At 34.2% G+C, this 15734-nt stretch overlaps 1 protein-coding gene across 2 annotated transcripts; it reads right to left on the reverse strand.

Moving 5' to 3' along the window:
* Positions 1-8973: 8973 nt before the first annotated feature.
* Positions 8974-14628, reverse strand: LOC111394631 (TIP41-like protein). Of its 2 annotated transcripts, XM_023020543.1 has the most exons (9): positions 14392-14628; positions 12956-13141; positions 11973-12060; positions 11139-11228; positions 10984-11043; positions 10856-10897; positions 10468-10596; positions 9311-9417; positions 8974-9194 (listed from the first exon to the last, which is right to left on the reverse strand). In XM_023020543.1, exons 1-8 carry the CDS (start codon positions 14529-14531, stop codon positions 9316-9318), a joined length of 837 nt encoding a protein of 278 aa, XP_022876311.1. In that variant the 5' UTR covers positions 14532-14628; the 3' UTR covers positions 8974-9194; positions 9311-9315. The 2 variants fall into 2 exon arrangements, with proteins under 2 accessions (XP_022876311.1, XP_022876310.1); XM_023020542.1 differs by having other exon boundaries at positions 9030-9417.
* Between the last annotated feature and the right edge of the window lie 1106 nt (positions 14629-15734).

A 15734-nucleotide genomic window follows, 5' to 3' on the forward strand; every position in this document is an offset into this window, starting at 1 on the left:
TATTACTCTCCCTATACAATTTTCAAAGCAAATGAGAATGGCCGGGTGATACGTCGAGTGTCACAGCCTAAAACACATTACTAGTGGATACAACCCACGCGTCATACATGCATACTTCTTTTGTTTTACCTTATTATATGCAACATATATTTTTCATTTTGCTCCTCTCTTTTTATACTTATATTTCTTTTCTTTTTTTTTATTTTACGTTTCTGTACAAAGTGATCTCATCTTAATCGTATTTAGTGAATTTGATATCGTGTTTTGAAAAATGAACAAATTAATATAATAATGCCAAGAGTGATAAAACAACAAAAACTAGAAAAAAATGCTATTAAATATAGTAATATGAAACATTGAATGAATTTTCATTTATCTTTATTTAATAATTCTAAAATGTTTTTATGTTGATTTGTTAATTGTCATAAACATTAAGGAAGGTAAATTGTAATTATTTTTTAGGCATTTCGCTTAAAAAGTTTATAATTCGACTTTTTTTATATATAGTTGATGAACCTTTTTCATTGGTTTTCTTAACTTTTAAAACTATTTTTAATCTTAATAATCCATACACAACATAGATTTCCTTGGGTCTTTTGTTGCATTCTTCTTATAATTATATTACAGTGGAATAGTTATTAGGTTTCTAAAGGTGTTGCGTTGGCATTACCAGTATGGAGACGTTTTTATTTTTTTTTTGCCAACTTTCGGTCAAAAACTATCGAAGTGTCGCTTGTAAAAAGCCTGACAACTCTTTCGTTGTACACATAGCTTAAAATTATTAGTGATCGTACGGTCAATATTACTTGATTTCGATCCTATAGATCTCCTATCTCAATGATTCACGCAATAGGTCTTTTAAGTAAAGGGTGATGTACCTGTCTAGAAGGAGAAATAGTTCAGTAGGACGGTCGCACCAACTATTAGTGATTGTAAGGTCAAGATTACTTGATTTCGATCTTATACATCATCAATCTCAATGATTTATATAATAAATCTTTTTAAGTAAAGGGCCTATCTAGAAGGAGAAATAATTTAGTAGGACGGTTGCACCACGTATAAGGGAAGGCCACCTCGACAGGTGGCCCACCACACTCTCGAGATGTGTGGGCCACCCGCCAAGGTGACGTCTCGACATTGGTGTAACCATCCTATTGAATTATATCACGTCTAGAAGGTCACTGATGCACATTGCCCTAAAAGTACCTCAAAGCCACTCATCTTGTTCTTGGGGTCATCATAGAAATAAGCCAATGTCTCTTACCTCAGTCGGGCTAATAAATTTACAGGAGACATGATAGCCCAACCTCATTTTTTCATTGCTTCTAGGTATATGAAAAACGTATCTCGCAATATTTTTTTTCTTTTAATTTTATAATATCTGGTACTGATTTAAGCATAATTCAACCATTTTTCATACATTAGTATTTTAGCCCGACTATGGTTGGCAACTGGGTGCGGGGCGACGGAGTACCCGCCCCATTATCCATTTAAGGCAGGGCAATTGTCCTGTTTACGTATCCATTTAATTTTTTTTTAGGATCCGTTTGATCGCATTAAATTTCATGAAAAATTTCACATTCAAGGAATTCATTTTCTACTTTGACTATTTGATACGAAAATGAAATTTGAATTTTAAAGTACAAATACTTAAAACATATTTTTAGCCAATTGACTAGAAATCGAATACCTATTGTTTTGGTGATTTTTTCTTTTCCAACTTACATGGAATTAGTTTGCATTTTTGACATTTGCTATCAAATAGATCCTTATAGTTTTTGATAATTCATTTTATTGTCTTCATTGATTCAAGTGAAACAATAATATAGTTATTAAATTTTTTAATAATTAATTAATTAATTAATTTTTAAAAGTTAAATTATTCGAATATATTTGGTAAACTAAGGTTTTTATTGTTTAACATATTTCTTAGATAATATTAGTTGCCATCTTCTATTAAAATTAATAAAATTTTGTAGATTTTTTCCATTAAAGTATTAAATTCTTTATATATATAAACAGGGCAAAGGGGCCATGTTACCCGCCTGTACCCAACCCAATTACCCTATTAAGTGAGTGAACGGGGCAGGACCCCGTTGTGGGACCCGCGAGTATTAAATTGGACAAGTATTTTTGCCATCTCTAAACCCAACTAGCACACCAGTACTCTTCCAGCCAAATACAAATCATATGTAGGAAACTGACCAATAAGTTACAATGTACTTGAGCAAGACCATCTCTAAGAAATTTTTTAAATATAAAATATTCTTTATTTTAAAAAGTTGATCTTTAAAATTATGCTCCCAAATTAACAATTTAAAATAAAGAAAGCCCACTCTCTACGATTAAACATATGCACTTCCAAGAGACTCTTTAAATATAAAATTCTTTTTATTTTAAAGACTATTTTAAAGAGACAATCTTTAAAATTTTGTTCCAAGTGACTCCTTAAATTAACATCTTAAAATAGAAAGTGGATTTAACTTTCCAATTTTCAATGTAGAAAAATAGTATAATTATTTGGATAGAGCGAGTGAATATAAAAAATAGAGAAAAGTAATAAATACTTTTTGGAAGTAGTAAAGGTAAGTGATAAAAATAAATAGCCTCTTGAAACACTTATAATTTTTTGCTATCTACACTCATAAATGCTTTTTAAATTGCTAAATATGCTATTTAAAAGTAGAGTCTCTCAAAGATGCTTAATCCTTTGTTTGAGCCCCCCCTTTTTTGTCAAAATACACTTTTGAATAGTGTTTTGTAGTACAATGCATGGTTAAAAAGTAAGGAAAATTTTTTCAATTTATGTATAAGATTATTTTATAGAAAAATATGTAGTTGAAAATAAGTTTTGAAAAAAATGAGGCCAAACTTGGGTGTATTTCAATTTTCAATGAAGAAAAACAATATAATAATATAGAGGGAATCTAGTAAAAATAAAATATAGGAACAAATAATAAATATTTTTTATAGTAAAATTAAATATTACAAATAAAAGTAATATTATTTAGCACAGTTGATGTTTAACACCGATGTAGGTGTGCAACACTTGTGTTATTAGATTATTGATTCAATTAAATACAAGAATTTATTACTCATTTATTAGAATCTATGACATATGGACACTAAACTCATGTTAGTGCTAGATTACAGTATTCTTATTTTAAAGATAAAGAGTTCGTTAGAATACTTAAAGATTTTTTACTCTCTAAATTTTAAAATATATTGTTTAAAAATCAAGTCTTTTGAAAATGCTCTAAAAGACAATGGTTCTTTCCTCCATTGATTTTCTTTCCTACACGCAAACTCTAATTTTGTCATCAATGACTTTATGACGAGATGAAGAAAATAATGCATCCATTTTTGAATTTATTAAGAATAATAATTAAATTTTTTGCATTTATATCAATGTAATCCAAGAATTTTATACTATTGATGCCCTTCCATTACAGATTATGGAATGAAATAATGAATTCTTTCATCATGAATTGTAGAAAAATATATATCAAAAATTTAATTAGTTTTCGTCGTTATTGAAGATTAGAAAGCAACACCTCAATTGTAGGAGTCAGAGACTAAACTTGTCCACAATGCATGCATTGCAGTTGAGTAAAGTGAATGGTTCACGATTTCATCAACAATCACGCTACATATTCAGACTCAAATTCAGATGAAACACGTGTCATCATGATTGGACAGATTGAAAAATTAAAACAAAAACACCGAATTATTTTCTGACATATCAACCTGTCTTTTCACTCCCTGTTTTTAAGCTTGGCAAAGTTGTATTATTCTTTCATCAATTGTTCAATCTATTGTAGAAAGTGTAACATCGTAAGCCGCGTGCACATTACCACAGAAGAACCGGTCACCCAACCTAAACAGCACTAATCAACGGCTGTTAAAATTCATTGTATACAACATTGATGGGAGTTGGAGCTCCTTTCATTTCAGAAACACAGAGACAACTAGAAATGAGTAAATAGTTGTTGACAAATCCATTTGACTTTTTGCATTTTAATTTACTTAAAACACTGCCATGTATTCTCTAATTGAAAAATAAAAAGTAAAAAAATTACGGTCCATGTCCTACTACTCAATACTTCCAAAGTACATCAAAGAGGAATCTTGTGAACGATTTGGTCCAGAATTCCCGAAAATCGTAAGTCCTTAATAGTCTATACTTAATTTCTTGCATATTTACATCGTACGAAATAAGAAAGACAGAATATTTGGCTAGGCCCTCAATTGTGATGTTTCTCAAATATATTAAATGGAGGAATAAAATCATTAATTCAAGAAGAAAAATAGGCCTTATATGTTAGTGTTTATCTAAGCAATTAATGCATTCCATGACGCAAACCTCAGAATCAAATCAAACATACAAGTCTCTTCCATAACCACAAAGTTCGATTCCTTTGAACCCACAAAACTTACTTCAAGTTGGCAAGCTTTCCATCGCTCATTCTCTCTATAAATCCCCTCTTCTCCATATTCAAGAATCTTAAAACACTAAAATCCCTAAAAGAAAGAGACATTACACCAAGAAGATATGGATATATGGTCATGGATATGTGAACTCCCCAACTCGGACGAGTGGAGCGAGTCGAACTCACCTCAAACTTTCCTACTCGCAGCTTCCAAACCAACCCTACTCAACAACTCAGTTCAAACAATTGAACTTAAAGCGGAGAGAACATTTCGATCCGACTCAGAATCGTTCCTCAGTTTCTCTATACACTTTCTTTCTGAGTCTAACTCTTCTAGTGCAGCACAGATAACCCATTGGAAATCTGATACTTGTCCCTTGGCTTCAGACAAGCCACTCTTGCCTCTAATACTTCAAATCCTTCAAGAGATAGTATCCCGTTCCCCCCACCACACACGATAGCACTAGTCCTCGTACACGGCTTCAGAAGCTGAAATCTGAGCCGGTTCCGTGGATTCTGGACAGGCACTCACCAGAATATTTCTCAAATTTCTTTAACTTCATCTTCCACACTCACCTTTTCTGGCTATGTGCATGCGACGAGCCTTCAGAAGCTGGCTCCCTGTATTTCCATTCGTTGCTTGCTCCAAACCTCGAAACTTTCTCATGTAAAGCTACTCCTGTTCTTTGTAATTTCTTCATCATCGTAGTAACGGACATGGAAATTTGCTTCATGCATACTTTTGGGTACATAGCAGCAAAATGGTTGGTCTCTAGTGATATTGAGGTTGGATTAGTCTTTGGCACCATTGCCATCTCATAATCTTGGATTTTCATAGGCCATGGACTCTCAAGAGTTATGGATTCTGAAAGGCTACTCTCCAGTGATATCCATGCAGAGCAGTAATAATGATCGTAAAAATTATCAAAGCCCTGCTATTATTGAAGGCAAAGAATCTGTACTCAAGAATGCACTGGCACACAAGCAGCTTGGGGCTGTATTTCAATTGGAATATTCAGTGGGATTCAATGATGGATTTATCCAAGTAAAAGCACATATCGACAACCTGCGTTTCGACGTGGTGAAATTAGGGTTTATGAAAAATGATGAGGATGGTAATTGGATGGATGAAAAGTATTTTCCATCAAGAATCCGGGTTTGGGTTGGGCCGGAAGTGGGTGCAAGCTATGTGTGCGAGCTGAGCTTGGGCAGGTCAACTGACAATATGGAAAGAGAGATGCAAATACAAAGGAGTTGAAGGCTACTCATGGAAAATCAAAAGTCCCTAAGGTGAAGACAATGGCAAGAATGGCATCGAGGACAAAAATGAAAAATTGGAGGTGGGACCAAGATGTGGAAGGAAATGCAGCTACATTTGATGCAATTTTATGTGACAACAACACTGGCACCGAGATTGCCACGTGGAAGCCTTCAATTGGTGGTGGAATTCAATTTTGGAAACGATACACCGGAGGCAGTCTGGCATTCACTAAATCCGGTGGTTTAATTTTCTCCAGAAAGCAATATAAGGACTGGGTTGGGTGGAGGTTGAGCAAAGAGATGCAGGGGAGTGTACTGAAATGGAGAATAGGAGCACAAGTGTGGTTGACCTACTTGCCTAATGACATAAATAGTTCATATTACGAGACGGTTTATTGAATGGTGTGATGAGGTTGATTTAACTTTGATACCTAACAAATATTAGAAATAGAAGAGCATCATGTAAATTAATATCGTGTATTATGTTAATGACAGTTCTTCTTTTCTTTAGATAATAAAAGTCACATTTTAATACTACGAAATGTTTTGTAATGCTTCTCTCCATTTATAGACTGATATCGACAGATTGCATGATATAATCTAACATTTCATTAAAGATAGGTCCTTGTCAAGCCAATTTCAGTCTTTTCAAGTTTAAAACTGAAAAATGGATTCACAATATCAAATTATGTGCCAAACACACCCTCGTAGTCTATCAAGGAACTGGCCTAAGCTGGAACCTTGATTACTTCCTCATCAGTGTTATGAGGAACTATGTTGGGAGCTATTCCAGCTAACCAATTTGTACTTAAGGTACTTATTGCAATGGTTAAACCACAACCAAATGCTGGGTTTAATTGGAGTCTGGAGAGAATATGGACAGTTAAATACCGGTTGTAGGGCAGTAGTGATGCTGACAAAAAAGGGGGTTAGGGGCAGAGGAAGCCAATGCCAGTAGAGCATAATACCATAGTTGCTAGTCCTGACCCGGATGGACAATGCAACAGTTTCGGTGGGTCAACCGGTGACTTGATGGTTCGACCAGCGGGTCAATTCCTATCAAATATATTATTAACTATTTTTAATGTATAATAAAATTTTGATGTTTTTTACCACTGACTAGATTAACCTAGTTATTTTGTGACTAAAGATCAATATGGATGCCAAAATTCATCAAAGACTGTAAAATATTTGTGAAAAATACATTTGCAATATAAAATCAACCACCAGTGACCAAAAACTACTTTGTAAGCCAAAATTCAACAAGATCGCTCCATATACTGAAAGAATATACTAGTTGTGTGATTATGTGTAATTTCTAAACTCTATCAAGGAATGAGCATAATTCAAACTTCAAAGCGATGATTTTTCTGTTGGCAGCACATTGTCCTGATAGTCTGCACAGGTTCTACTAACCGATAATCATGATAGATTAGTTTATATTTTTCACCTACTTTTCAATTTCTTATGATCTTTATGCAAAATCTCTAATGATCATTTTTCAACTACTTTAAACTGGCTAATTAAGGGACCGGAGAATAAATCTAAAATTAAAATTTTCTGTTGATTTTTAAATATTGATTCTACAATGTATTCATCCCCAATCTCTCCAAGTGAAATCAGTAACCCAAGCATTCACTAATTGAACAAAAAGGCACAATTGAAAAGGCTAACCAAAAAGTCGATTCCAAATTCACCCATGAAATTTCATAGTTTACAACACGGAGAAAATTATAACATGAAATTCTAGTGAAAATCATAACATGAAATTCTAGTGAAAATCTTCCAAAATTCACCAGCGAAGCAAAATCTTTTTGACATATTTTAATGGCAAAAAATCGAAATTCACAAAGAAAACCTTAAATTTTAGACTTAATCTTTCCATCTAATACAACTCCAAGATTTGGATTCTTGGGAGTGGAATTGCAAGAGACGGGTGAAGCTGTGTTTCTGCCATAGGCTTAAGGGCATCGTATAGTGAGTGGCAAAATGAGACATGATGAAATTGGGTTTCTACATAAAGTATAAGGCGCAGGCGGTTCTTTTACATTTGGGCCAGCAGGTTATTTAAAAAAAGGCGGTTCATATGGGTTTCCACCAGGTAGCAGGCACAGTTACAAAATTGAGACGCATGGCCCGGTCCGCCGATTTCCGGACTGAATGAGCCGGTCGGGTCCCGGTTTAATAACACTGCTAATTAGTGAAATTGTGTGGCAACATAATGCGTGGTGGTGGGAGGTGGTGAATGCCAATAGACCTATGTTGCTCGGACTCTCCATTTTTGGCCAAGTATCCGTGTCGACACGACACGGATACGGATATGCGATACGGGTCGGATACTCGGCTTTGAACTTGGACACGACTGGAAATAGAGGAATGAAAATGGCAACAGCATTAATCCGATAATTATAGACAAGCAGACAGGGAAGATGAGGGTTGGAGCTTTGAAGGAGACGAAATTTCTGGTGCATTAATTGCTATTTGATGAGTTAGTCTCTTTCCCCGTAAATTGCACCAGATTTGAAGATTTCTCCTATAATGGGTCAACTCTTGGAATTGCAAACGACATTTGGAATTGCAAAAGTCGTTTTATCTGCCTTCTTGGAATTTTTGCACCAAAGAACTCCACATACTTTTCATCTTCCTCTACAGAAAATTATTTTCTTCAATCGAAAATTCAATCAAAAAATTCCAGAATATTGCTTACTCCTAATTTTCAAGTATGAATCCATCTAATTCAATCAAAAAATTCCAAAATTATGTTTTGTTTGAATTTAGATTTTTATCATTATATGAAACATTTGCATTGTGGTAATTTACCTTTTTGCTTTAATATTGTTGTTGCGTACTTTAATTGAACAATTTTAAAAAAAAATTGTAGGACGTATCCCCGTAACCGTAGCTACAATTCGGATCCTTTTTAACCATATTCCCATATTTTAATTTTAAAAATGAGAAGAAAACGACCCCAAGATATGTACCCGTATCCGACACCTGCACCCGAGTCCGAGCAACATAGCCAATAGAAAATGGTGGTGCCGGTGTTTGGTGGTGACAGTCCTTCCTAGGCAATATACACATCAAGAACATTGTTGACATTTCGTGTTCTCGATCTAGTAATCATCAAAATATCTAGAGATACACCCTTCACATGCAAAGCAAACTTACTTTTTCAGTACGCAATTTTCATGAAGTGGAAGTAGTGAGAGATGGACTAAGAACCTCAGCTACAAGGTCCACTACTTTGACACAAAGTTTAATCATCCCAACTAAAAGTTTAAGAAGATAAAGATGTTACAAATTCTTTTATTTAAATTTAGTCATATATTTACATATGCATTAAAAGTGAACTGGAGATTTGCTTTCATTAACTGGAATTACTCAACATAACAAATCAAACATGAGCGGAAAGAACAAGTGACTGCAAGCTAAGGTATAGGGTTCACAATATGAAGAACACATTTTTTCTTCTATTTCTTTCCCCATGAAGATTAGTTATGGTTTCTGCAATTATAAAAATAATACTCACAGTTATAAATAACTCCTTTTGCTTTACCCCAACAACATTGGTTACGAGTTTCCACAAATATAGATAATATTAAGAATTCGTTAAAGCTTACACGATCTATGTGATAGAAAGCTTTTGGTTCTTGTGCATGATGACTGGGAGCCTTTTGCTGATGATCCCGGGATCATTATAAGAAGCAGAATCAGTAGGATATCCTCTCTGCACCAGATTATTGAGAAAAAAATTTGTCATTTTAGAAGAAGAAAACAAAACTTAATACAAAGAAAGATCTTATCAAGAATTCATTTGAAATGCAAACTTAAACTTTCAAAGATACCCAAACATATTTGAAGTAGAGAATGTGTATTAAATGCACTGACATCCAACCAGGACTTTTTCAATTAAATGCACTGACATCCAACCAGGTCTCTTTCAACTTCCAATAAGCTAAACTTGTGAAAAGGATTGACCATTCATACCATATTTAACAAACTTGACTCTACTAAACCCGACCAAGCACAGGGTCACTACACTCAGTGGTAAAACCAGTTGCCCAGTTGAATTATATGAGAAGTTAAAAATGTAATGTTAGAATCTTAGCGAAATATTACAATCCATTTTCTCTTTTAGGTTGTTAGATTTAATTAAACTTTACTCCTACAGATCAACAAATTCATAAAATAGCTATTTAATATTTTAAAAACTAGCTATCTTTTTTCTAGTTTTGTACTTGGTTGCTGGAATACTAAATCTACATATAATGTGCACTGTGATGGAAACTTTATATTTCTTATAGGCTAAGTCATGGTTTTAAAATATTAGTAGTTATTAGTAGTGCAAAAATAACTGGAAGACATAGTGGTATAGCAGAATGATCATGTCTACTTTGTGAACTGGTTTAGTCCAATTTTAACCAATCAGAGTCACCAGTTTTCCAAAAAAATAGACAGTTTACCAGTTTGTAACAGGTTGTTTCCTATAACCCAAAACTTCCAAAATTTCAACTAGGTGGTAGCAACACCACACAGGATATGACAAAATATACATGCTACCATCGCATACATATAATTATGATATCTCATTCAACTCCCCAGGATTTAGTGAACAATTCAAAATGTTTTAAGATGTGAACTTGGAAAAAAATAGTTATCATATAGCTAACCAGTACGGAATAAGGATTTCCTCATGTTCTGGGAGTTTTTCATTTTTTCTCCTGGGCCAGAGTGGGGTGTGGGTTGGGCGGGGGGAGCAAACAGAGATAACACATACCAATGACAAAGCTTGAAATGTGGCTTCTCTCCAGCAGATTTCTCGAAGAATAATGGGCAACGAACTCTCCCCAAAAGTGCAATGCATTCGTGTTTCCCTTAATCTCATAAGCACTCCATCCACTCTCAGCTATGAGAGTACATCCAACAATAAATACTCAGCAACAAAAATGGTTGTAAATGTGGAATAATCCATAAATTCTGAGTGTGTTCTCAGAGTATACACTCTCCAACTGATGATAATTCAAGAGTGAAAACAGAAAGAAACTGAACAAAGAAATGTGAGTCTCATAATTCAGTTTTGAGCAACCATTTAGTAAATAACATTTGTAAACGTTGATTCACCAAAAGAACGTATTATGACGTGTTATTCTTTAGAAGAGACTCACCCAAAAACGCAAGAGAAGAAACCAACCACTGGGCATGACTCTCTACAGAATTGCAACAAGCATAATTAGATCTACACCATCCAGAATGAAAAAAAGGAGCAGTAATTAAAGCAAAGATCTGTGATTACCACTTTAACTGTCAAAAGAGAGACACCGTTGTCAGCTAATTCATCTTCATACAAGATGACCTGTTAAGGTACAAAATTTTACATTTGTGCCATTGTAAAGAAATAGAGCAGGGGTACACAAAGCTTTAGATGTCACCTATCATTTGATCACAAACCTCATCATAGAAAAGAATAGGCTCTTTTGATGCTAAGGCAACCATGTCAATCTTCTCATTGCAGTCTTCCCAACGAGCTACACTTCCAGGCTAATAAAGATTAAAATCAAGAATAACCTTAGGAATTTAACGATAAACAGCATCTAAGGCAAAGTAAAATACCCTCTATGTTCAGAGCAAAATGGGCAATCTTGGTTTGTGAGAAACTGTGATAAAAATTGTATATGAAACTTATTACTAATCTCCAGGGGTGGCCAATTGCAGAACATGGGACAAAGGAATCTCAAGAAAACGGTTTAAGTAGGCATGACCAATAGGCATCACCAACTCAAACTTATAACAATAATGATGACGAATGTACGAACAAGAACAATATTGATGAAAGGAGAAAGAGAATTTAGAGGGAAGAGATTTAAGTTTTTATTCAGCCCCTCTTTGATTCCCATTCTTTTCAAATTCTTTTTTCTACAGGATTATTTTCAACCATACATTCACATAATAAAATATTATATACGTAAACACAAAACTTTTTCACTACATTTTAATCACACATTCTCCTAGAACACTATTCAAAACTCTCTTCTTCTTTTTAACAAATAGCCACCAAACAGGAGCTCAATATTCTAGAGGTATAATTGAGAAGGAAACAAATAAATAAACCCTAATTTAGTCAAACTACAAACCTATCAAACAATAACCTAATTCTAGCCAAACTACAATACTAATATAAATTAACTATCTTGATTCCTCATCAAATACTCAAGGAATATTAGAATGGAGAAACCTCTCAGCTTTGAGTACAGCTACGATGCATCAGAGAGAGAGAGTACACACCTTAGCATTCGTCTCAATACTATCGGTTCCACAGTATGGTGTGGTGAAGGTATAGTCATAATCAAGTATCACCTGATGATCAGGTTTGCTGCAGAATATAGGAGATAAAAAGAATGAGAGAGTAAGGAATACACAAAGAGAGAAGATGAGATAATGTAGCAATTATTTTGTATAAGTGACACTCTACTTCCAGTACAGAGAGAGACGGAACTCAATAATTTTTTATAGGTCCTTATGGATGAAGTTCTTCACTGACTAAATTAACACTTCATGTACTTAGGCCTACTCCAACTAATTTTGAACAATTTTACATCTAGATACTCCATCCAAAAATATAATTTAGAACTAATTCTTCTTATCTACCAAAATGATATCACATACAAGAATATACAGCATAGAACCTCATCTTGCCTCTTCTTATTCATCATCCATCATAATTAAACAAATAAATATGGGCTTAAAGCTGAACACAAATGCAATTATAAATAATAAGAATTGTTCTCACCATGATGACATAATCCACTCATACAGATCTTCAACAATACCAATTACCCATTTTTCCATTCTTTTCAAATAAACACCATAGCATGCTTGTTGCAATCCCACAATTCTCCTTTTCTAAATCAATATAAATAGCCAAACATACTTTTTCTTTCCCAGATCACTCCATCAATCTCAAATTAATAGCCTTCATAGTCAATCTGCCACGAACAAATCCAAGACGACTATGAAATCTTAATTTCAATCCTATATAGCCCGTCAATCTACCCAAAACTTCACACATTTAGATATTTTCCTCACTAACTAAGTGATGAGGCAAACATAATAGCTAAGACGAATGGTTTGTCTATATTTGCACCAAACAATAGCCTGAACTAGTAAATTGAGGGTTTTGTATTAAGTATAAGCATTCATCTGAGAATTTCATGGGAAAGCATTTACAGTTTAAGGCACCAGTAATGAAGATCTGGTGTATATTTTACCTTCTGAATTTCCATTGTTCAGCAGCAGGAACTTCCACTGGTGGTAATGACTCCTGCTTCCAACCAAGGAGAGCATCAAATGCATTAAAATGTATCTTAATGCCACTATTCACGTGCTTAAGAACCAAAGAACTCTCCCCAAAAATCATCTCTGGAAAGTGGGATGTCTGAAGCTTCTGTTCCCACCTATAGACAAAGAGGACGTAAAGCAATTAATGATTAAATTTCTCCAAGATATGGAACAATATATATATTTAACAAGAGACCACAGCAGTACAAAATATAAAAGAATACAATAGTTCTATCCAGCATCTGCTCCAACACAAGCATTATTATTCAATGAAAATCCATATATGCACTTAAATCCTTCCACAACACTTGAAAAAAAAAAATACTACATGCTTGATGAAACAGTGAAGTACCTCTTAATTGCTTAAACATACATGGTATAACACAGTCAACATTGACCTACTAGCTTTGAACTGTCCAACACTGCAGTCCATTGAAAAGATCAAAGTATTTTCTTTCCAGAACAACTTTACTCAAGCATGTCCTGTAAAAACCAGGTGCATGTCATTGGACTGCCCCAGTTCAACTTATTTAGGCATAATGCCGTAATCTAACTTGACCAACCAATTAAAACGAAACCTAATAATAAGATATTTTCTCCCACCAAGTTTAAATGGCAAATATAAGTTCTGCCAACTCTTCGGAGAAGACGCACTTAAAGTTCATAACCTCTATGTCTTCATTAAAATACCTCCAACAGAAGGTAGAAAACAGGGTGACCAACAAAGCTCAATTACAGTAGCTATGGAAATTCCCCAACCACGACTGCATTCAACAGAGTTGAAAATACAATTAAATCAACTCAAATCCTTTCTCGGTGCTGTTGATATGCTCCCTCGTGATCATTATGTTAAGCTTTTCATAAAAACAATTTTCTTTTTATATCAGTTCGGCCTTCTCTAAAGACGAGCCATCTCTTACTGCATATCAAAATGGCAATAACAATAATTAGGAAGGATGTTCCCACGACCCATGAAATAGTGGCACAAGTCCTAAAAACACACAATGGTGGAACATAATATAACTTGAGAAGAAGCCTTACCTCAACGCCAAAGAGAAGCTAAACCCTAATCTTTTTTCTACCCAACTAAAACCTTGCATTCCAAATCTCGAATTAATTCCCTACAGCTTGGCAATTCTCGAGAAAAACTCCAAACAAAACCCATAACTACGAATCGATGTTCCGAATAATAGGCAGAAAAATGTCAAATTCACTACGCGAGATGTATAACTTAAGTTCTTGATCAGAAACCTTATCACCCTTATTAATTGCTCCTCAACAAACTAATAGCTACAGTTTTGATGACGCAACATTAAAATGATACACAGATTGCGCAATCAAGAAAACAAGGGAAACAGAGGTATACTGTTGGAGAAGCGAACAGTTAAGAATGGGAAGCTTGCGCGATTCAATTTCCCACCCACGAATGCGAAGGCCAAGGCGGCCGCCGTCGAGCGGCTCTGCTCCGGCGGCCTTAAGCTCCCTTTCATCGCTATCCAATTCCATATTCTTCGATTATTTGCTAACACCTCCGATTTTTCCACGGTCAACTCGGAATATTGAGGCGATGTCAAAGCCGAACGCGTTTATGCTGTCTTCAATGGAATATTTTAATGGAAATGGATTAAGCCCCGTTTGACCCATGCTAATTTTTGTTCAATTACATTTCATTTCTACCTCTTCTATTTTCAATCACTCAATCTTTCATAAAATAATATTACACGAAAATTAAAAATTTTTCCTTTTTTTAACTATTCATTTTCAAAAAAATACTAATGTACCCATTTTCATTTCCACAAAATGGGGACCAAACAGGGATAATTGGCCACGTATGTGGGAACCGTGAATATTATATTAATCAAAAAAGGGTCGATGGCAAATTGAAAGAGGGTAGGCTTCTCGCGAAAGAAAGATATAGGTTTGTAGGTGGTTATACCTTTAACTTATTTGTAACTGTTACGCAGGTTCAATAGATTTTTTAGATAAACGCTTTTAGCCCTTGTTTGAGCTCCGTTTTGAAGAGAAAGTGTATTTTTGAGTAGTGAGTTTTTTAAGAATGTATGGTTAGGAAGTAAGAAGAATTTTCGATTTACGTGTAGATTTATTTTATTGGACAATGCATAATTGAAAATGAGTTTTGAAAAAATGAGACTCAAACAAGGACTTGAAATATAATTGACACATTATATTTATGGCATATCTATTATTTAATCGAACTAATGTTCTAATAAATTAAATAATAGAGTCCATAAATTCAAATATTAATAACTTATTAATCACAATGAATTGTGATTTTGAGATACAAATTATGTATATAATAACGAGATACGAATATCATTATTACAATTAGATCATTATGTGTGGTATTCATAGTCGAACCTGAGAAGAGGCCATCGCCTTAGGCCAGCTCTTTAGGTAGCCCAAAAAATTAAAAAAAAAATTCTTTTTTCTTATTTCTTTTTTGTTTTTTAAATCTCACAACTACATTCAAAACCTCCAACAATTGTTCCATTAAATCAAAACCTAAGCCTCCTCCTAAATTCTTAACTTCTCCGAAATCCAACTCGTTTATACTCATTCACTCTTGCTCCATACAATATGACTTCTTCAACAATGATATCATAAATCCCGTAACAATATTGTATACATTTGAAGTTAAATTGCTTGAATTTTTTTATTTTTGTTGATTTACCCATTCTTTTTTATTTA

Source organism: Olea europaea, chromosome 5, assembly GCF_002742605.1.
Source record: "Olea europaea var. sylvestris chromosome 5, O_europaea_v1, whole genome shotgun sequence".
NCBI lineage: Eukaryota > Viridiplantae > Streptophyta > Magnoliopsida > Lamiales > Oleaceae > Olea > Olea europaea.